We start from the raw sequence: 23,096 nt of genomic DNA on the forward strand, positions 1-23,096 counted from the left end.
TAAGGTCACTCCTGACGGAATCCAAGTTTCAAAGACGGAGACGGCGCACAACTGTCATTTTTGTTGATTTTGCTTTGCTGCGTCGCAGCATGCGTGAAATTATAAGAATGACAGTTGTGCGTTGCTTCCGTATCGAGTGGTGTGCCCCCGAAAACGCGAGCACTTTGAAACATGGATTTCGTCAGGAGTGACCTTAAAGTATGATTTGTCATTCACGTTGTATTTAAAATAATGATGATGTAATTTTGCTGATTATTTTGCATGCAGTATGCCATAGTTTTGGGGAAATCTGCCATTCGTTTTCGGGTGCTCATCTTAGAAAGCTGTTCTGATTGTTGATCAGAATCGGTTTTGGTAAAAAACTGGAAAATTGATTGTCGAAAAGAAAAAATGAAAAAAAAAATCCCCAAGGCATTCTTCAAGAAAGTTCTCATCATATTACTTCGGAGATAGATTCAAAAATTCTTTGGGAAATGCATCAAGATATTCCATCGAAATTTCAACAAAAGAACTCTAGGATTTCCTTCAAAAAATCTTATAAGAAACCCTTCGGAAAACCCTTAAGAAATACTTGCGTCTTGGGAATTTCTTCGAAAATTCCTTTCGAAATTTCTTCAAAAATTCTGTCGAAAATTCCTTAACGAATTCTTCAAAGAATTTTTTCAAAAATTCTTCTAGAAATTTCTTCGGGAATTCCTTTCATATCTTACTTTTGGGAATTTGTTCGAAATTCCTAAGGAAAACTCTTCGGAACTGCCTGTGGAAATTGTTTCAGGAAAACCTTCTGGTACTCCTTATTTTAGAGATTTCTTAAAGAAATTCTTTCAGTGATTCCTTAAAAAATCTTTTCCAAAACTCTAGGAAGACATTTTTGGAAATTCTTAGAAATTTCTTTAAAACTTCACCCAGGAATTCAATCGAAAGTTTTCTAGTAATTCCTTCAGACATTTTTCCGGAAAATTAATAAGAAACTCTTTCAAACCTTCGGATATTCCTTTAAGATTTTTTTCAGAAATCTTTTAAGAAATTCATCATTTCTTTCAGAGTTCTTCTGTAAATTTAATTTGGAAATACCTTTGAAATTTCCGTTGCAAACTCTTCCGAAGGTCTTTCAAGTATTTCTTATTATATTTTTCAATAAATTGCCAGAAATATTCTTCCAACAAAATTTCCGGAACAATTCCTGCAGGTTTTGTATTGTTTTACTATATAAAATGAATGTTGCGATGATTTTCCTCTGGCTCGAATGAAACCTCCTTGACAGCATTGTCCATTATGCAAAGCTTCAAAGCTAGATTTATTTTATATTATTAATTGATATTTCTGTATATATAATTCAACTTACAAACTAGTTTCTAAGCCAAGATCCAGAGCAACATCACAACTCTTAAGCTAATGCAATTTAAACTAATATTTCAGTATGCATGTACATATGTGCCTGTAGTACAGCCAGTGTTGCCAAATTCACTAATAATTTCAACTCTTCTCAACACTCCCGCCCGTGAAACTAGCAACGAACTGGTCTGTTATTCACTGTAAAGCATCACCCTCTCAGAAATTATTCGCTTCAGTCCCGCCTGGATCAAAAATCTGTGTTTTCGCCAAACGATCATCATTTTCTCTCAAATGTTTCACTAACATGCAAAACAAACCGCTTTGCATCGGATGACACTCCAAATTGTTTATAACTGCTGTATACACGAATTCCATTCCGTTTTTATTCTTCAGGACGGTGCGCAATCGGCTGCATTTATCCAAGTTTGTCCGATGATCAGTCGTCCCCGCAACAGCACTACCACTTTGCAACGCTTTACCTACCGCCACCGGTTCAGATTCAATGTATTTCAATTTCCTTCCGATTCGTAGTTGAACAGTACGGTTTGCGTTCGTTGATTTGATTGATATGTTTTGGTGGGTTGTAGCCTTCAATCCGTCTATATCGTCATGTGCGACACACACTAGCGGAAATTTAGATGTTTTACACAGAGTATTACGGTGGGAAGCTGCCGCACACAAGCGAAATGCACTATCGAGCTCATCGGGTGATTTCGTATTGTCGCTGTAAGAAATTCGCTGTTCTTCCTTTGTCGATCTTTCACTGATGCTTTGTCCGCTATATTTTAATATTATTGACTCCTTTCGTAAACTAAATTTTGAATCAATTTCTCTTGCGGCTGCCTCATAATCCTCTTCCAATTTCTTCAACTTACGTTCATAATCCAGCCGGACTCTCTTTTCGTTTTCGTGTTGTTGAGCCCGCCATGCCTTATTTTGCTCCTCAAGGAACGCAAGCTTTCGTTTTAGCTCATCCATGGCGGTTACTCGAAACTTTTCACTTCATCGTTAGTTTCTTTGAAGTGAAAAGTTTCCTCCTTTTTGGACCACCCTAATGAACACCAATTTCCAGAGCAGTGCTTTGTTTGTGCAACAGCTTGAAAATTTTATAATGTTCCGACCAAATCCCAATATGCAAAGTCCTGATAAAACAGGTTTTAGTTGCGTGGCTTGTGATCGTCCGGATGATGCCGAGTCCCAAATGGTTTTTTGTGACCACTGCCAACAGTGGTACCATTTCGGCTGTGTTGGCGTCACAGCAGAAGTAAAGGACATTTCTTGGTGCTGTCAAAAGTGCAGTGGAGGTGGTAGTGATGACTCCTGTTCGATCGAGCTGCAAGAGGAGTTAAAGAAGCTCGAAAGCGGGAACAGGAATGAGAGAAAATTTTGCATCGGAAGCGCCTGGAGGTCCAACAAGAATTGTTTGAGATGCGCCAGCAGCTGGAAAAGGAAAAGCGGGATATGGAACTGGAGTTCGAGAAGGCACAAATGGAGAAGAAGATTGCCGAAGAAGAAGCCCACCAGAGGAAACTGGACGAAATGCGGACGGAGATGGAAGAGAAGCTGCAGCAGTTGAAGCTAAAGCGGAGAACGGAAACGGACACTGGAAAAAAGGAGTCAAAGGGAGCTGTCGGTGGTGTCAAAATGGGAAGCTCGAAAAGCGGCACAAGGAAGATTGCGGAATTGGAGCATTCGAAGCTGGGGAAAAACCTCGAGAAGAAAAAATCGGGGAACAAAAAGCCCGGAAAAGCGGATGCAGCGATTGCGAAATTCAACGATCCGAGAGGAGCCTACCGCAAACACTCGACGCCGACAGTTGCTCAGAAACTCGCACCAAAGTCGATCGGAGATCCATCAACTCTGCCGGAGAGTTTTCTAATCGGGCACGATGGAAATTCGACGCCTGTCGGACGTTCAGGGGTTCCCAAACCGGAAAAGGGGAAGCGTAGCAAGAAGTGGCAGATAGCGGAAGAAGAGTCGGAATCTGAAATGAGTTCCGAAGAAGTAGAAGAAGAACAGTCCGTTGAAGAGGAGGTAAGCCAAGAAGAAGAAGGAAGTTCCATCGCGGACGAAGAGAGCTCATCGAAGGAGGAAAAGGGCTGTAAGGAAGAAAAAAGTTCGGAGAAGTCTGAAGAAGAGAGAGGCTGGGAGAAGTCACGTGGGAAGAAAGGAGAAGTCAGGCGTGGTCGACAAAATCGGCAGTATGAACCAACGAAGGCGCAGATGTCCGCTCGGCAGTTTCTATCCAGGAAGTTGCCAACATTTACCGGCAAGTTAGAAGAGTGGCCGATGTTCGTCAGTAGCTACGAGACGTCGACGAAAGCATGCGGTTTTTCTGACGTAGAAAATTTGGCCCGGCTACAGGAATGCCTGAAAGGCGAGGCGCTGGAAGCGGTCAGGAGTAGGTTGCTTCTACCAAAGTCAGTCCCAAAAATAATAGAGACGCTGCAGATGCTGTATGGGCGACCTGAGCGACTATTGAACATGCTGCTTGCGAAAGTGCGCAATGCAGTGCCTCCAAAAGCAGATCGATTGGCGAGTTTCATCAGGTTTGGCATGGTGGTGCAACATCTCGTTGACCATCTAGAAGCTACAGGGTTAACTTCGCATCTGGTGAACCCCATGCTTATTCAAGAGCTGATAGAGAAGCTGCCAGCAGGGACGCAGCTGGAATGGGTACGATACCGAAGGAAGAGCAAAGTGGTGACGCTGCGGACGTTGTCAAATTTCCTGTCACGTATAGTGAAGGATGCAAGTGAAGTGGCTGCCTACGGAGAAGCATCCCGGTCCGGAGAGGTCGGTTCAAAGAAGGTGAACCCGAGAAGCAGAGCAAGCGAAGGGTACATTCACACCCATGACGCGGCGGAGAGTATAAGTTCGAGTCCGCCTGCGAAGGAGAGAAGGCCGTGTAGGATCTGTGGAAGAGTAGATCACCGAATCCGTAACTGCGAGAGGTTCCGTAGACTCCATTACAGTGAGCGATGGGGAAGCGGTTCGCAGATGGAAGCTATGCCAGCTGTGTCTGAACGAGCACGGTACTGTCAGCTGCAAGTTGAATTTTCGTTGCAACATCGGCGGGTGCAAGGAGCGCCACAATCCACTTCTGCATCCACCGAGATCAGTGGCTGGCTCGAACTGCAATATCCACGCTATTCAACCAAAGCCATCCGTTATTTTTCCGTATGATGCCTGTCACCCTGCACAGCGGAATCTACTCGGTGAATACCTTTGCCTTCCTGGACGAAGGTTCTTCCTATACGCTGGTGGAGAACACGCTGATCGACCGACTAAGAATTCGTGGTGTAACGCAGCCACTACGAGTGACGTGGACCGCTGGAGTCTCACGAGTCGAGAAGGACTCGCAGTGTGTAAACATGCTCATTTCCGCTCGAGGATCAGCGCAACGTTTCTTCATCAAGAGTGCCCACACGGTGGAGAGTCTCAAGCTTCCGCAACATTCACTAGCTGTGTCGGAAGTGGTGAAGCAATACAGCCACCTTCGAGATCTGCCGATCGCAGATGTTCCCCAAACAACGCCACAGATTCTGATCGGGCTGAAGGATATCCATCTTTACGCTCCGATTGAATCCAGGATAAACCGGCCGGAAGAGCCGATAGCAGTCAGGTCGAAATTGGGGTGGACTGTCTACGGACCGACCGGCGCGAATGCCGCGGAAGGTGGAATCGTCGGACATCACGCTTGTAGCTCGGTAACTAACCAGGAGCTGCACGACCTGCTGAAGAGTCAGTACACTCTGGAAGAATCCGGTATTTCTGTGGCCTTGCTTCCCGAGTCAGAAGAAGACAGAAGAGCAAAAGAGATTCTGAGGAAGACGACAAAAAGAATAGGAGATCGCTTCGAAACGGGACTGCTGTGGAAAAACGACTGCTCCGAGTTCCCAGATAGCTACCTCATGGCCGTTAAGCGGCTGATTGGCCTGGAGAATCGTCTCAGTAAAGATCCCGAACTGTACCTCAAGGTGAGGACCATGATCGCCGACTATCTAGTCAAGGGGTACGCACACAAGGCAACGTCGTCCGAGCTAGAAGCGCTAGGTTGCAGCAAAGTGTGGTACGTGCCACTGAATATCGTCTACAATCCGAGAAAGCAGAAGTTTCGCCTAGTGTGGGACGCAAGAGCAGAAGTGAGAGGAGTATCTTTGAACTCGAAGCTGCTGAAGGGGCCGGATATGCTGACCGCCTTGCCGGCGGTAATTTGCAAGTTTCGTGAACGAAAAGTCGGATTCGGGGCGGACATAAAGGAGATGTACCACCAGCTACGGATCCGAGAAGAAGACAAACGAGCGCAGAGATTTTTGTTCCGGAATGATCCATCAGCGAAACCGGAAGTGTACGTGATGGACGTAGCGACGTTTGGGTCTACGAGTTCACCGTGTTCAGCCCAATACGTGAAGAACTGTAATGCAAGAGAATTTGCAGGGCAATTCCGGCGGCGGCGAAAGCCATCGTCGAAAATCACTACGTCGACGACTATTTCGACAGTTCAGATACAATCGAAGAAGCAGTGGCACTTGCGAAGGATGTGAGATACGTCCATTCCAAGGGCGGTTTTGAGTTGCGAAACTGGGTTTCCAATTCCAGAGAGTTTCTGGAGGCCATGGGAGAACGTAAGGAAAATCAGTGCGTGCGTTTCGGTGAGGATAAGGAGTCCGGCTCCGAGCGGGTGTTGGGGATCGTGTGGAGCCCAGCGAACGACGAATTTTCCTTTTCGACCAAGCTCAGGGAAGACCTGGTGCCTTTCCTGTCCGGCGAGCAGCTGCCGACAAAAAGGATCGTGATGAGCTGCGTGATGAGCTTCTTCGACCCGTTGGGATTACTCTCCGTGTTTACGTTCTACGGGAAGCTGCTGATTCAGGATCTCTGGCGAAGCGGATGCGAATGGGATCAGCAGATCGGCGATGAAGAGGCAGAGAAGTGGTACCAGTGGATCAGGAGGCTTCCGGAAGTCGAGGAAGTGCGAATTCCTCGTTACTATTTCTGCGGTGGACGTTCTTTGGACTACGCCAGTCTTCAGCTACACACATTTGTGGACGCAAGCCAGGACGCGTACGGAGCAGCAACGTACATCCGAATTGAAACAGACGAGGGACCGATATGCTCGCTAGTAATGTCAAGGTCGAAGGTAGCACCGTTGCAACACATGTCCATTCCCCGTTTGGAGTTGCAAGCAGCAACGCTAGGAGCGAGGCTTGCCAATTCCGTCGGCGAGATTCTTACGTTAGAAGTCAAGCGTCGTTTCATGTGGTCCGATTCGAAGACCGTACTCTCGTGGATCCACTCCGACCACCGTCGTTATAAACAGTTCGTGGCGTTCCGGATCGGAGAGATACACAGCTTAACGAAAATAGCGGAATGGCGTTGGGTGCCGACTAAGTGCAATGCGGCCGACGCGTTAACGAAGTGGGAGAAGGCGCACAGCATGCATTCCGATGCTGCGTGGTTCCGCGGCCCTGGATTCCTCTACCAGCCGGAGGATTGTTGGCCGAAGCAGGACAGCATCGCACCAAACGTTGCCGAGGAGGTTCGAGCGTGTGTCCAGTTCCACGATATCGCCATCACCATGTCGATAGTAGATCTGCAACGATTTTCTAAGTGGAGGGTATTAGTGCGGACGGTGGCATGCGTCTATCGGTTCGCGTCGAACTGTCGAAGGAAAAAAGATGGATTCAAGATCGAAGCAGTTCCAACTACAGAAGCGGTGAAGAAGGCGGTTATAAAAACTGTACGATCGACGACGGTACCGTTGAAACGTGAAGAGTACCAGAAGGCGGAGGCGTACCTCTGGCGGTCAGCCCAGGCCGATTGTTTTGGCGACGAAATCAGGACGATCAAAAAGAACCGGCAGCTACCGTTACAGCAGCAGCAGCAATTAGAGAAGAGTAGCAGTTTGTACAACCTGAGTCCGTTCCTAGACACTGAGGACGTACTGCGAATGGAAGGTAGAGCAGCGCAAGGTTCGTCGCTGCCGTTCGAGCTTCGATTCCCAATAATTCTACCGAAACAGCATCTGGTGACTGACAAGCTGCTAGAATACTACCATCACCGAGTAGCACATGGAAACGTGGAGTCTGCCGTCAACGAAATCCGGCAAAGATTCAGCATTCAGAACCTGCGAGCAGAGTTGAAGCGGATCGGGAAGTCTTGCATGTGGTGCAAGGTGAAGAAATGCCGAGCGAGGACACCGAGAATGGCTCCATTGCCGGAGTCGCGCGTCACGCCGGGACTACCACCGTTCAGCCACACCGGCGTGGACTTCTGCGGCCCAGTCACAGTTACAGTCGGTCGAAGATCGGAGAAGCGGTACATCTGTTTGTTTACCTGCATGACTACGAGAGCTGTTCACCTTGAAGTCGCTCACAGCCTGACGACTCAAGCGTGCTTGATGGCCATTCGAAGGCTCGTGTGCCGCCGAGGAAAACCGTTGGAATTCTACTCCGACAACGGCACGAACTTTCAAGCTGCAAGCAAGGCGATTGTGAAGCAAATCGGAGAAAAATGTGAGGACGAATTCACGGATTCCAGAACCCGCTGGAACTTCAACCCCCCCAGCGCACCTCACATGGGTGGTGTCTGGGAGCGATTGGTCCGCTCCCTGAAGGCAGCATTAACCGTGCTAAACGACGGGAGAACAATAACCGACGAAGTGTTGCTGACGACGATTGCGGAGGCTGAAGACCTAATTAATTCCCGGCCGTTGACATACGTCGGCCTGGAACCGGGAACAGAAGAAGCGTTGACGCCAAATCATTTTGTTCGTGGCGTCGGTACGATCGGTGAGGAACATCCTGTTCCACCTACGAGCGAAGCCGAAGCACTTCGAGACCGCTACAAGCGGTCACAGCGTTTGGCGGACAAACTATGGGCTCGGTGGGTGTTAGAGTATTTGCCGTCGATAAATCATCGGGCTAAGTGGCATACTGACGTGCCACCAATAGCAAGCGGTGATCTGGTGTACATCGCGGACGACGCAGTGCGGAAGAGCTGGATCCGCGGCATCGTGCTAGATGTCTACCCGGGGGCGAACGGCCGAATTCGACAAGCGATGGTGCAGACGCTTAAGGGTAAGTTTAGGAGACCGGTGACGAAGCTAGCGGTGCTGGCGGTCCAGGATGGTAACACCGGCGTTGCAGAGGCCCCACCAGAGATACAGGGAGGAGTATGTTGGCACCGCTACCAGCCGGCATCAAGAAACCCTGAGGTGTGCGCACCCGGGTATGGTGCATCCGCTTCGTAAGAAACGATGTTGTCGAGGCGAAATGGTAGCATCCTGGACGATGGTGTGCGTGAGTATATCAGAGCAAGGAGGATACGGCAGAAAAAAGGTAAACAAAATATATCATATAACGTACGAGAGACGAGTGGTTTTAAGTAAAATTTCAAGTGAATTATTGGAATACTGCCGGATCTAATAGATTCAATTATCGCAAAAATATATTTGAATCGTGTTGAAGTGCCTTGGGGTGAGAAAATGATATTTTTATTGTTTTGTAAACTGCTTCTAATTAAATGTATCGACATGTAGGATAAAGTAAACCACCCGTAAATCAAGCCGTCGCACCTGTAAAATTGAAAGGAAACGTTAAAGAAAACTATAAAATGTAAGTAGTTAATTAGAGTATACTTACCAACAGAAAACATGTAATTAACATAGTGTCTCTTCATATCTGAACTTAATAAAATAGTTTCAAGCTGTTGCACAAACAAAGCACTGCTCTGGAAATTGGTGTTCATTAGGGTGGTCCAAAAAGGAACAAACCAGATTACGGAGGCTACGCTAGCGTACCAGTTACTAACTTAAGGCAAATCAGAACGGATCTTATGGGAGTGCCGTTCCAGTCCATCGAATGTGTGCTGTCTAATGTTAAACCTAATGGTGATTCTGGATGGTCTCCCGAAGCATCAGAAGCTTTGTACAGCTTAACAAAAGGGTTAATTCTTCAGGCTCAGGTGGCAGGTTACACCGCAGAAGGATTACCAGAAGTCTACTTATTCGCTTCATTAGCTAGAGATAACGTAATATTTATCAATCAAGAGTTGGCCGCCCGCCAGCTCGCAGTGTGGGAGGAATAGATAGAGACGCACTGTGTTCTTCGATAGAAACCTCAATGGCTGATTATTGAATAAGTAGTAAACAATGAATGAATTGTATGAATAATACTAGGAAAAAAAAAACCTTGCTGAAATATTTTCACACCCTGTCCAACGGAAAGCGGAAAAGTTTTGAGACAAACTGATCCACAAAACAACAAGTGTTTGATTTGCTCTAAAAATTCAGTGCCTTCATACGCCGCAACAATGAAGTTCCAAAGGATTTCCTGGAAAAGTTTATAAGGAATTTCCGGATAAATTTATGAAGACCAGGGTTTGCAGAAAACGATCTCAATAGATAACGAACAACGATAAAAGAAAGGCAAAAACTTTTCCGAATCATAATAAGCCATGATAACAAATTTATCAAACTTCAAACCGTAAAACAGAACCGTATAGGCAGCCCCCATACAGAAGTGATGATTTTCACTCTGTTTTCGTTCATTTTGGGTTGCGGGTCGCAAAGCTGTGTAGAACAAGTTGAAATGCATCATCAGAACCAGTGCTACCCGCGTTTGGAGCTTTTTAAAAGAAATTTATCATGGGGTATAACCTCCCGAATCAGTTCTTTATCATGACAGCTTGCGAAAAAAGTAAGTTTCTCGTGGTATGCTACATATCGTACATGTATACAGAGCCGATAAGTGAGAGACTTTTTAATTCTCTTTTGGATTCAAACCCAGATGAAGATCTTTTTAAAGAATATTCCGTGGTGTGCGTGTGCGTGGTGTGTTACGGTGTAAGATCTACCACGGTCACATTGTCAGCTATAGGCAAGTCCTGACCCAATGAATACTTTCCCCAATATCCAACTCCGTGGTACTTATGAGGGTGCCGCTGAGTCGGGGCCTCTCGTTAAGTAAGTACTAAACCCACACTTCCTTCCCCTCCCAAGTTACGGTGAAGATAGGCGTGGCCAGGAGTAGTAATCCTCATGCTTTTGTGATTTTTATCCTAGATTGAAATCAAGGACCACACCCACCTTGATTTCTGATAGCAGAAAAACATGAGTATCACTAGTGTCCAATCTACGAAGTACACCGTAACTATCCTATGCTATGCTAATATTCCGAAGGAATATTTGGACGAATGTCAAAAGGAATTGTTGACGTAATTTTAAAAGTTATCCCTGAATTTCTGGAAGAGTCTCCAAAAGAATTACGAAAGGATATTCTAAAACATAACCCAAAGAAATTCCTAAATCAATTTTCCGAACAAAAAACTCAAAGGAATTTCCATAGAAATTAGGTATTCCTGAAGAAATTTCCGAAAGAATTTCCGAAGTATTTCCCGAAGAAGTATTCAAACGAATTTCACAGAAATATCAAAGAATTTGTAAAAGATTTTCTCAAGAAATTCCTAAAAAAAATCGTACAGGAACTTCAGAAAAAAAAATTTCCAAAATTTCTTAGTATTTCTTCTTTGATTTTTGATAAATTTTCGGTTTTATTTCCGAAGTAATTTCCGAAGGATTTTCTTAAGAAATATTTTTTTGAAGAAATTTAAGAATGTCAAACATTCCTTCGGGAGTTTCTTCGGAAATTCCGATAGGAATTGTTCGGAAATCCCTAAGGAAACTTTTTGTCAGAAAACTGTTGGAACACTTATTAGAGGAAATTTCGAAGGAATTACCTACTGGTGAAATGTCCAAGGGATGGAATTTCCAATGGTATCCCAAGAAGTTCCTAAAATTATTTCCAAAAGAGTTTCTGTAGGAATTACTGGATTTTTTTTAAAACTCGAGTTGTGAGTAAACTCAATACGATAGCATACAAATTGATCTAAAATACGGTGTTGCAAGCTTAACAGCAAACTCGAGCAACGCAACCCGTTAAACCATTTAAGCTGAATAAGCTAATTTTATAGCTGAAGAAGACTGTTTTAGGATAAATACCTGGGCAAAAGCCACGAACAGAATAACAAACCTTGATATGGACTTGATTGATATAAGATATACAAAGAACAGGCAACAATATCAAAAAATTTGCACCGAACTATCATTTCAATATCAAGATATGCTATGGATAAGAACAAACTAATGGCACATGATATTAATCACTTCTTACAAAAAGCATAACTTGATCTCCTCATGATATTCTAGTGCAAAATATTGATATTGTTGTCTGATCTATTATCTCTTATATCAATCAGGTCCATATCTCATTTTGATATCTTATCATCATTTGATATTATTGAGCTATTTTCGTCTACTCGGGTAAGCGCTCTATCAGCTTCTATCAGCTTCCAATGTTTGTTGGGAAGGTATTTATGCATAATGCTGTAGTGCATGTTTGATTTCATCAACAACATCGGTTTGACACTTGAAGTACCGGTACATTGGCTGCCAGCTCGAAGTAACCTAGATGTTAGTCACGCGAACAGGAACGACATTGGCAATCTTTTACTTTTGAATCAACTGTGTTCACAATTAAATTGAATGAAATCAATTATTTTCAATTTAATCAATCAATAAATGCTCTAAAGGGTATTATTGAATACATTTGTATTTACCGGAATGTTCAGCATGCGAATGCTCTCATCAATTTGTACCTTTAATCATCAAAACTTCCAGTAGAAACCTATTTAAAAAAAATCATTTGTAATAAACTTTTTATTACCGGAAACAGTGAAGATATTAGTTCACTAAGTCGTAGAACAGTGCATAATGCATCTCCGGTGCAAAATGGCCTCACTAACAAAATCACTCACATAATCTGTTCTAGGACATTTATGAACGAATATCACCATTACAATTCATAATTAGTTAGCAATTATTGAGCTCCATTGGAAAAAAAAAATGAGCAAAATCTCTTCAAGTCACTCAAATTAAACGATTTGCAATTTTTCCACCTCACCCGTAAGATTGTAGTTCAATCCATTAAGAGAATAATGCGTTCACCATTATTTTACATGCAATTGAGTCATTTTACACCACCATTCGGGCGTTTTGTCCAAGGCGTATTATATCCTTGAACAGATAAGTGGTTTGGAAAGCCTATTGACAGATATATTCTATATTCATGACTCAATGTATGTGTACCTATATGCGGAAAAAGAAAACATTAAAAGAATAAACTTTTGAAAACTTTCAACCTTTGTTCCTCAATTTAATTTTCTAAAAACTTTTTGTGTGCTTAATGAATAGGAAAATATTCTTACAGCGGACTCGATTATCCGGAGTGTTAAAAAAAAATCACTCCGGATAATCGAACCCTCCGGATAATCGAGCCACTTTTTGTTGTCGTTGAAAATTCAATTTTTGCTCAAATAATTTTTATTCTAGTTATATAAAATCTAATAAAATATCCCGTTGGTCTGTTCATGAGTTCTGACTACCGTTAGAGGTCAGCGTCGATCCGAAAATCGTCGGCGGCGGCGTTTGTCATAATTTTGGTCGGCGAAGGCTTGGCGATTTATGTATTACGTTCGTAACGTGAAGTTTTTTTTAGGATATTTTTAAGGCATTAACGGGAGAATTTATTTATTTCGTCGAAAAAATCTAATAAACTGTCCCAGGAGAGTCTTCCAAGTTTATCGAATTTTCGACAGAAAATGCTCTAAAGTTTTAACCGGATTTTTTTTAAATTTACGCGGGAAATTGTTTAGAAGTTTGCATATACCACCGGGCATGCATGCTTCGATTTTTTTTTCTTCGAGAATTTTCCGGAGTTTCCACTAAACAGAATTTCTTTGTGATTTTTTTTAAGTTTCACAAAAACTCACAACGGAATTTCAACTGTTTTTTTTGGATTTCTACATGAAATTTTGTATGTTGTCCATTAGTAATTCTTCGGAAATTCTACGAGAAATTTTCTAAAAGACGAAGGGTTGTTTGGTTAAAAATTATTCGGTGGAAAATCATTTGACCGAATAATACGTTAAGCCGAAAGCTATCTAGCCGAATTCCATTTGTTCGATACGATTATTATGTGGAAAACGGTTTGACGGTACGACATAACTAGTCATTTGGCTAAAAAGCCATTTGCTCTAACACAGCGGTTCTCAACCTTTTTCTTGAGAAGTACCCCTTCAAACTATTGCATTAATTGAGGTACCCCCTCCTGAAAGAAAGCTTCCAGGTCTCTTGAAAGGACAATTCCAAGCCCTTGAATCTTATTATTATTATTATTATTATTATAATCTTTATTAAAGAGGTTTTTAGCCCAAGGCTAGTTCACCTCCGATACCCTTGAATCTCTTAAAAGTAGGCTTCCGCAGCTTGATGAAAGGCTTCTGAGTCTCCTGCATAGCTTTCGAACCTCTTGCATAGCGGCTTTAGAGCCACTTAAAAGGAGGCTTCCTTTGCATCTCGAAAGGACGCTTCTGAGCCTCTTCAAAGTATGCTTCAAAGCCTATTGGAGAGAGGCTTCTGAGCCTTTTGAAAGGAGGCTTCCGAGCCACTTGACGTTAGGCTTTCGAACATCTTGAAAATCAGATTCCGAGCCTCTTTGAAATAGGCTTGCGAGCCTCTTGAAAATAGGCTTGCGAGCCTCTTGAAAACAGGCTTCCGAGCCTGTTAAAAGGAGGCTTACAAGCCTCTTGAAAGGAGGCTTCCGAGCTTTTTGAAAGAAGGCTTCCCACCCTTTTAAAAGGCGGCTTCCAAGCCTCTTGAAAGTAGACTTCCGGGCGCCTTAAAACAAGGCTTCCGGCCTCTTAAAAAGAGGCTTCCCAGCCTGTTGAAAAGAAGCTTCCCAGCCTCTTGAAAGCAGGCTTCCAAGCTTCCGGACGAACCTCTAGAAAGGAGGCTTTCAAGCTACTTGAAAGTAGGCTTTTGAGCCTATTGAAAATAAGCATCCGAGCCTCTTGAAAATAGGCTTGCGATCCTATTGAAAATAGGCTTCCGAGCCTGTTAAAAGGAGGCTTCCGAGCTTGTTAAAAAGAGGCTTACAAGCCTTTTGAAAGGAGCTCCCCGAGCCTCTTGAAAGGAGCCATCCGAACTTTTTGAAAGAAAGCTTCTGACCCTTTTAAAAGGCGGCTTCCAAGCCTCTTGAAAGTAGATTTCCGAGCGTCTTAAAACAAGGCTTCCGGCCTCGTGAAAAGAGGCTTCCTGCCTGTTGAAAAGAAGCTTCTCAGCCTTTTGAAAGCAGGATTGCGGGCTTCTTGGAAGACGAGCCTCTTGAAAGGAGGCTTTCAAGCCACTTGAAAGTAGGCTTTCGAGCCTATTGAAAATAAGCTTCCGACCCTCTTGAAAATTGGCTTGCGATCCTATTGAAAATAGGCTTCCGAGCCTGTTAAAAGGAGGCTTCCGAGTTTGTTAAAAGGAGACTTACAAGCCTTTTGAAAGGAGCCATTCGAATTTTTTAAAAGAAGGCTTCCGACCCTTTTAAAAGGTGGCTTCCGAGCCTCTTGAAAGCGTCTTAAAACATGGCTTTTGGCCTCTTGAAAAGAGGCTTCGCTGCTTGTTGAAAAGAAACTTCTCAGCCTCTTGAAAGCAGGCTTCCGGGATTCTTGGAAGACGGCTATCAGGCCTCTTGAAAGGAGGCTTCCGAGCCTACTGGACAGAAGCTTGTGAGCCTATTGTAAAGAGGCTTCCGAGTCTCTTAAAAGGAGTTTTCGAAGCCTTTTGAAAAGAACTTTTCGAGTTTCTTGAAAGGAGTCTTCTGAGCTTTTTGAAAGAAGGCTTCCGACATTCTTGAAGGGAGGCTTTTGAGCCTTTTGAGGATTCTGAGTCTCTTAAAGCGAGGCTTCCAGGCCTCTCGAAAGGAGGCTTCCGAGCCTCTTGAAAGGAGCCATCCCAGCTTTTTGAAAGAAGTCTTCCGGCTCTTTTAAAAGGCGACTTTCGAGCCTCTTGAAAGTAGACTTCCGGGGATCTTGAAACAAGGCTTCCAGCATCTTGTAGGTAGTTATCCAAGCCTTTCGCAAAGAACCTTTCAAGCCTCTTGAAAGGAGTCTTCCGAGCTATTTGAAAGAAGGCATCCGACCTTCTTAAAAGCCTTCCGAGCCTATTGAAAAGAGGATTCCTGGTATCTCAAAGCGAGGCTTACGAGTCTCTTGAAAGAAGGCTTGCAGGCCTCTTGAAAGGAGATTTTATAGCATCTCGAAAGGATGCTTCCAAGCAGAGCTTAAAATATTCATCTTCATGAAGCAACTTCGGTCCGAATTTTGACAAACATCGCATGAATATTCAAAACATAGAATGACATAGTCAGACGACTACTCCACGAACTCATTCATTCGACTGTCACTGAATGTGTTTACTATGTGCAGAATAAAACATAATTTGCATTGTTTATGTTGATGTTTACCACTGAAAGTGCCTCGCGGATGAAAATCGGATTCAGTCCTGTGTGATAAATCACTTTACTCATTTGAAACGTGTTCAGATTTCAGATAATTTATCAATTTGTAAAATGTGCATAAATATACAATGACTAATATTCAACTGAATATTGACTGTTCAGAGCCGACTATGAATGTGTCGGAAGTGAACTGACAAATGAAGAAAAATGGTCTTCACTAAAAATTTTCGATTATTTTACACTCTGCTTCCAAGCCTCTCGAAAGAAGGCTTCTGAAAATCTTGAAAGGAGGCCTTCAAGCTGTCTGGGTGAATCCTTCCGAGAAGCAAAGCGCTCCGATCGAATAGACTTCGCCGCCCTACCAAACTGGCTATCTACAAAACGCTCATTAGCTGGGGCGCAGATTGTGGAGAAGGCGAATGAACCACGAGTTGCATCAGCTGTTGGGGGAACCATCCATCGTTCACCCCGGAATATCGGAAGACTGCAGTAGACCGAGCACGTAGCCAGAATGACGCAATTGTAATACGTCCGCCATTACGCATTTTTGTCCGAAGTACCCCCTAGGACCAGCGAAGGTACCCCCAGGGGTACATGTACCCCAGGTTGAGAACCGCTGCTCTAACAGGTCGTATGGTCGAATAGGCCTTGTCGTCGAAAATTCCATTTGACCGAAATGGTAGTTTAGCAGGATGAGAAATTTGGCCGAATATGTTATTCGGCTTATCGGATTATATGGCTAAAAACGTCGATTCGATCGGCCAAACACCATTTTTGAACAAATGAGCTGTCGGAGAAAACGTCTTTTTCGGCCAAATTATCGATTCGGCCGTATAATTTTCACCCGTACGTCGCTTTCAGCCAAATGATATTTTTGGCCAAACAGTTTTCGACCTTATTTCACCTCGTCCGGCTAAGCAGCATTTTTGGTCAAACGATTTTTTTCGACAGCCCCGGCAAACAACACTTTCGGCCATATGTTCATTTCGGCAAAATGGCCCTTTTATGCCAAACGACTACCTAGGCCTTTTTTGACTAATCGATATGTCTATTTCGCCCTAGTAAGGAGATAACATTTCGTGAAGCGGAGAACGCTCCACTGGTTCATTGGGTGCTGTGTGAATGCCCTGTCCGTTGTCTAATGTTAAGTGTTAAGTATTCAGTCTGTGCGACCTCTGGTCAGAGACGGTGATCCTGTTTTCCTTTCTTTTAAACTCTATACAGAAAGATCTTCCAAATTTTAAGGAAATTTACTCAGAATTTCAACGGTAATATTTTTGAGATATCGTAGAAAATTCTTCAGAATTTCCAATGAAAGTTCGTTGTTTTACGAAAAGCTTTTTCGATTTTTCAACAAAAAATTGTATGGAATTTTCAAGAAAAATAGCTTTTTTCACGAGAAATCTTCTGGAATTTCAACGGGATTGCCATAAACTGTCGGCGGCGACGGCGCACACTACTAACCACCGTGTCGTCCTTATACATGTGGTGGCCTTGCAAAAATTCCGGAACATTGATGAAATAAAACAAAAAATAATGAATTTCATCGCATAGCACCATTTGACATTCTAGCATCGGAATTTATTTTATTTGATTTATTCACACTAAGGCCTCTGCAATACATAAAATTTATCTACATTCAGCTCGGTCTGTAGTTGCACGTCGCCAACTTTGTAGTCCACGGAGGGACCACAAATCGATCCACCTTACTCTTTGCGCACCTCGCCTTCTTGTCCCCTGCGGATCCCTATCGGTAACCATTTTCACCAGGTTATTACCCGATATTCTGAGCAGAACATTATGTATGGATCACCTTGGCCACCGAGTGATTCTTTTGAAAATGAAAATATTCATTTCATCATTAGGGAAGATCCATTAATTACGTAACGCAAAAATGGCCATTTTCAATCTCCCCTCCCCCCTATGTCACACTTTTTGTATGAGGTATCTAAAAATTGGGCTGCAAAATGGTGGGTTGACATCAAGGAAGGAGCGCCCAACAGAGCTCTGGTCCCCACAAGTCCCTATCTCACGCTTCCACGGGTCGTCCGATGACAAAAGACCGCCAGCTAAGCGTTGTGTACTTAGCTGGTAGTGCAGCCTGGGCACTGTTGTCCTTCTGACATCAGCTAGAGTGAGAAGGTACGCCTCGAGCGTCTGTTCACCAGGAGGTGCGGCTCAAACAGCGTCTGCCTGGTACCCAGCGGCTGATTAACGAGATGCTGTATCGCGTCAGCTATACCTAAGGTGGCAGCCCCATCATCGCGATGTAGGTAACGCGACCCCGGTAAGGTAGCTTACTGAAGCCTCTCAAATGCCACGAAAAATGGAGATAGAAGAAAAAGAGAACGTTAATTTTTTCAACCGACCCGGCAACGAAATAAGGACTATGATTGGAAACTCGGTACCTGGAATGTCAGGACCCTAAATGAACCTGGACGAGTGAGGCTTCCGTCTCGTGAACTGCAGAAGGTTGGAGTGAACGTGGCTGCTATTCAAGAAGTCCGATGGCCTAGATCCGGAGAACGTGAATTCCGAGCCGTGGACCCCACGACCAACACTGCATTCAAGTATAACATCTATCACAGCGGCGGTGAAAAACAGAGCATGGAGTTGGTTTCGTAGTGATGGGCAAGCAGATGAAGCGAGTGATGCGGTGGAAACCCATTAGCGAACGAATCTGTGTGTTGAGGATACGGGGCAAATTCTTCAATTACAGCCTAATCAACGTTTACGCACCGACAAACGATAAATCCGACGACATGAAGGACACGTTTTATGAATGTCTTGATAAAGCCTATGGAGAGTGCCCAAAGCATGACGTGAAAATTGTTATCGGAGACGCCAACGCTCAGGTAGGTAGAGAGGCCTTTTTCCGTCCCATAAACGGTAGGGAGAGCCTTCACTCCGCTACCAATGACAACGGACTACGGCTAGTAAATTTTGCTGCTGCCAGAGGGATGGCCATCAGTAGCACCTACTTTGCACGAAAGAACATCCGAAAGCACACCTGGAGACACCCAAATGGTGAAACTTGCAACCAGATAGACCATGTTCTGGTGGATGGGCGCCATTTCTCGGATGTTATCGATGTGCGGACATTCAGAGGTCCGAACATTGACTCTGATCACTACCTCGTTGTCAGTAAAATTCGATCACGCTTGTTAACTGTATCGAACGAAAGATCACAGCGAACGATGCGTTACAATATCCAGCTATTGTCGGCGGAAAGAGTCTCGACTGAATACCGCCAGAAGCTCGACGAACGGATAAGTGCAATCAACGTTAGCGATAACATCAATGTTCTATGGGAGTCGATCCATGGAGCGGTGAGCACAACAGCACGAGAAGTGGTAGGCACTGCACAGAGGCGACCCAGGACGGGTTAGTTCGATGTGGAGTGTCAGAGAGTGACAGACGAGAAGAACGTTGCCAGAAGCCGGATGTTGGTGTCGGGTACCCGATCGAATAGAGATCGGTACAAGGAAGCAAGAGCAGCCGAAAAACGAACCCACCGCAGGAAGAAAAAAGAGTACAAAGAACAAGTAATTAGTAAGGCGCAGGGGAGAATGGAGCAGAATGATACGCCGAGGTTTTATAAGACTATCAATGGCGTGCGGAGAAAGACAGCATCATCTCCCGTCATGTGCAACGACCAACAAGGGAATTTGCTGACAGATAAAACTGAAGTGGCTGCCAGGTGGAAGCAACACTTCGAGACTTTGTTGAATAGTGGAAGTGACGGTGCATCGGTGAACAGAATAAATATTAGCGACGATGGACAAGCTGTGGAGTCACCTACACTAGATGAGGTTAAAAAAGCTGTTAAAGAGCTGAAAAATAATAAGGCTGCGGGGAAGGACCAGCTCCCGGCTGAACTTCTCAAACATGGCAGTGAGCAGCTTTATGAAGTTCTGTACCATGTTATGTCGAAAATATGGGAAGACGAGGAAATGCCTGCTAGCTGGTTGGACGGCCTCATTTGCCTTCTCTTTAAGAAAGGGCACAGACTGGAGTGCGCCAGTTACCGAGGAATAGCCCTCCTTAATTCGGCGTACAAAATTATGTCCCGTATTCTGTTCAACAGATTGAGACCGCTTGAAGAGTCCTTCGTCGGCGAATACCAAGCAGGTTTTCGTGAGGGCCGATCAACGACGGATTAAATGTTTACCCTGAGACAAATCCTTGATAAATTCCGGGAGTACAACTTGCAGACACATCATCTGTTTATTGATTTCAAGGCGGCGTACGATTCAGTGAAACGGAATGAATTATGGCAAATAATGCTAGAACATGGTTTTCCGGCGAAACTGATACGGCTGATTCTTATAAAGTAGGAAGGATCGAAATCAAGTGTAAGGGTTGAGGATGAAATATCGACGTCATTTGTTACCTTAGATGGATTAAAGCAGGGTGATGCACTCTCGAATCTACCGTTCAATATAGCGCTCGAGGGAGCGATTAGGAGAGCTGGTGTGCAAAGAAGCGGTACCATTATCACAAGATCGCATATGCTCCTGGGATTTGCGGGCGATACCGATATTATCGGGATTGATCGCCGTGCCGTGGAAGAGGCTTTTGTTCTTTTTAAGAGGGAGACAGCGAGGATTGGACTCACGATTAATACCAGCAAAACGAAGTACATGGTCGCTGGCAATCAACGTGGGTTCATTAGGGGTGGTGGTAGCGAAATGGTGCTGGATGGTGAAAAATTTGAAGTGGTGTAAGAATTTGTGTATCTTGGAACGATAGTGACGTGCGATAATGATGTTACCCGCAAGGTGAAAAGGCGTATTGCAGCTGCAAATAGGGCTTATTACAGACTTCGTAACCAGCTTAAGTCCCGTAGTCTGCAAACGAAAACAAAACTCGCGCTGTATACCACTCTGATTCTTCCGGTGGCTTTATACGGCCATGAAACATAGGCAATAAAGAAGGCTGATCGGAGAGCTTTCGGAGTGTTTGAGCGTAAAGTGCTGCGGACAATACTCGGCGGTAAACAGGAGAACGGTATCTGGCGGCGTCGCATGAATCACGAATTGTACCAGGTGTATAAAGGGCTGGATATTATTAAGCTTATAAAACACGGCAGACTATGGTGGGCTGGTCACATTGTTCGTATGCAGGAAGAACGTCAAGCGAAGATAATATTTAGTAGAAAACCCGGAAGAGGCCGCAGGCTTCGTGGAAGGCCGCGTACACGATGACTTTTTGCAGTTGAAGAGGACCTGAGGGCGCTTAATGTTCAGGGCGACTGGAAGCGATTGGCCCAGGATCGAGTCCAGTGGAGAAGGATACTCCATTCGGCGTAGGTTCATCGAAGAGCTGTAGCCCATCAAGTGAGTAATCTAAAAATGTGTATGGATTGTCACACTTCAGGAAATTCCCCCTCCCCCTGTAAGTGTTACGTAATTTACGGATGTTCCCTAAACACAAGGATTTTTCAGCGCCATTTCAATACCAAATTTTCAAAACGACTTATCTACTTTTGTGATAAAAAATTCAAACTTCGATTTGTCGAATCACGCAAACCAACATCATTAACAGGTTGCTGAAGACTTCACCTATATGTTCGTGGTGTTGGTTTGCGTGGGAGTGCTTTCAGTTTCAACAAATCGTCGTTTGAATCTTTGTTTACAAAAGCAAATAAGTCGTTTTGAAAATTTGGTATTGAAATGGCGCCTTGTGTTTAGGGAACATCCGTAAATTACGTAACACTTAGAGGGGTTGTAACTATGAATATAAAACTGGTGTTTTAATCCATACACCGTTGGTGAAATAATTATTTTTTCATATAAATATTGAGGCTGTTCACAAATTACGTAACGCTGGAAGGAGAGGGAGGAGTCAGGCCGTGCTTTACGATTCATACAAACTAATTAAACCTTCCATATAAAAAGCGTTACGAGGGGGAGGATGGAGGTCCACAATCTTCAAATGTAGCGTTACATTATGTCTGAATGAATCCATTCCGGATACTCCGAAGAACCATTTGGTAGCATGAATCACAATGTCAATGCTGCACTCAGAATGTACATATGAAAGCTTAAAAAACATATTGATGCTTTGAATTGAAATTCATAAAATGGCCAATTATGAATGTTCTTGATTTCCGTTCCCTTAGGGTTCTTTCACAAAATCCGTACCGCTGAATATGATAATTTTAATAACCCACCCTCCCTCTCGTAACTTACGGAAGGTTTATTTTCTTTTTGGTAGGATCGTAACGCTTGGTCTGACTTCCTTATTTTCCCTAAAGCGTTATGTAATTTGTGATCAGTCCCTTAGGAAAGCGAGGTAGTCACTATCATTACTAGGTATCTTGCACATGTTGGATACGTTACGGATACACAAAGATAATATTTCTATTTTTGTAAGATGGGTAAAAATATTACTCCGGAATATAATCGAGCCATTTGCTCCGGTTAATCAAGCCCCGGATAATCGAGCCTCTGGTTAATCGAGTCCGGCCTGTATATGAACCGTTTGTTTGAGAAACTGCATATGTAACATTTTTGGCCAAAATGAAATTTTTATATATTCTGAATCCTCGTCCAAAAATACATATTCTGGCAAAAAACACGAAAAAAAAATTTTTTGTTCAGGAATGTATGAAATTTTTTTCGTTTGTTTGAGAAACTACATATGTCCACGTACTTTGAAGAGCAATTGTGGAGTACTGCTTACATGTTTTGCACTTAAAGTGCCCCAGGGTGTTGAGTTTTGCCAAAAAATATTGATCTGTATCAAAGAAATCGAAAGATTCGGTGCAAATTTGTTAAAAAACAGTTTTTTGTTGTTTTCTCAAAATAGTGTAAAATGGACTTATGCAGTTTCTCAAACAAATGATTCATATACAGACCCCATTCGATTTTGGCAACATTTGGTTTTGGTTACATTTTTGGCAACAATCATCCGATTTTGGCAACACACATTTTTTAAAATTTCGATATTGCTTATAAACCACGTAAATATCGGAATCCTCGTAAACAACATTGGTTAGACCCCTAAATCCACGGTAAAAAAATTGGGAAAAAATCGCGTTTTTTTTTTTAAATATAAGCGCCTACATATCAGAATTTTCGTAAAAGAAATTGGTTAGACCCCGAAACCGACGAAAATAAAAAAAAAACGCGTAAATTTGTTTTTAGTGTAAACGATAAGATTTCAAAACTCGCTTAAAAAGGGTCACAGTGTGTCTAGCGTCAGTATCATGAAGTACCACTCGATTTTGGCAATATAAATGTTCCGAACGTTTTGTCAAAATCGAATGGGGTCTGTAGTACTAGATAAAATATTGCTGAGGCTAAATACAACGATTGCATCATGCAGGACAATAGTATCGCTTTGACTGTAATGTACCCGTGAGTGCTTTGAGAATAGGATGTATGTTCGAAAACCTAAACAAAAATC

The 23,096-nt window shown here is 43.5% G+C and overlaps 2 protein-coding genes across 2 annotated transcripts in view; one reads left to right on the forward strand and one right to left on the reverse strand.

Moving 5' to 3' along the window:
• LOC134225748 (ichor) overlaps positions 1 to 23,096 on the reverse strand; it is a 295,162-nt gene that overhangs the window by 250,922 nt on the left and 21,144 nt on the right. The gene's annotated exons all lie outside the window — the stretch shown is intronic.
• LOC134221940 (uncharacterized) lies at positions 4,521 to 8,590 on the forward strand. Its single transcript, XM_062701106.1, has 2 exons — positions 4,521 to 5,707; positions 5,776 to 8,590. Exons 1-2 carry the CDS (start codon positions 4,521 to 4,523, stop codon positions 8,588 to 8,590), a joined length of 4,002 nt encoding a protein of 1,333 aa, XP_062557090.1.

This window comes from Armigeres subalbatus, chromosome 3 (assembly GCF_024139115.2).
Source record: "Armigeres subalbatus isolate Guangzhou_Male chromosome 3, GZ_Asu_2, whole genome shotgun sequence".
Lineage (NCBI taxonomy): Eukaryota > Metazoa > Arthropoda > Insecta > Diptera > Culicidae > Armigeres > Armigeres subalbatus.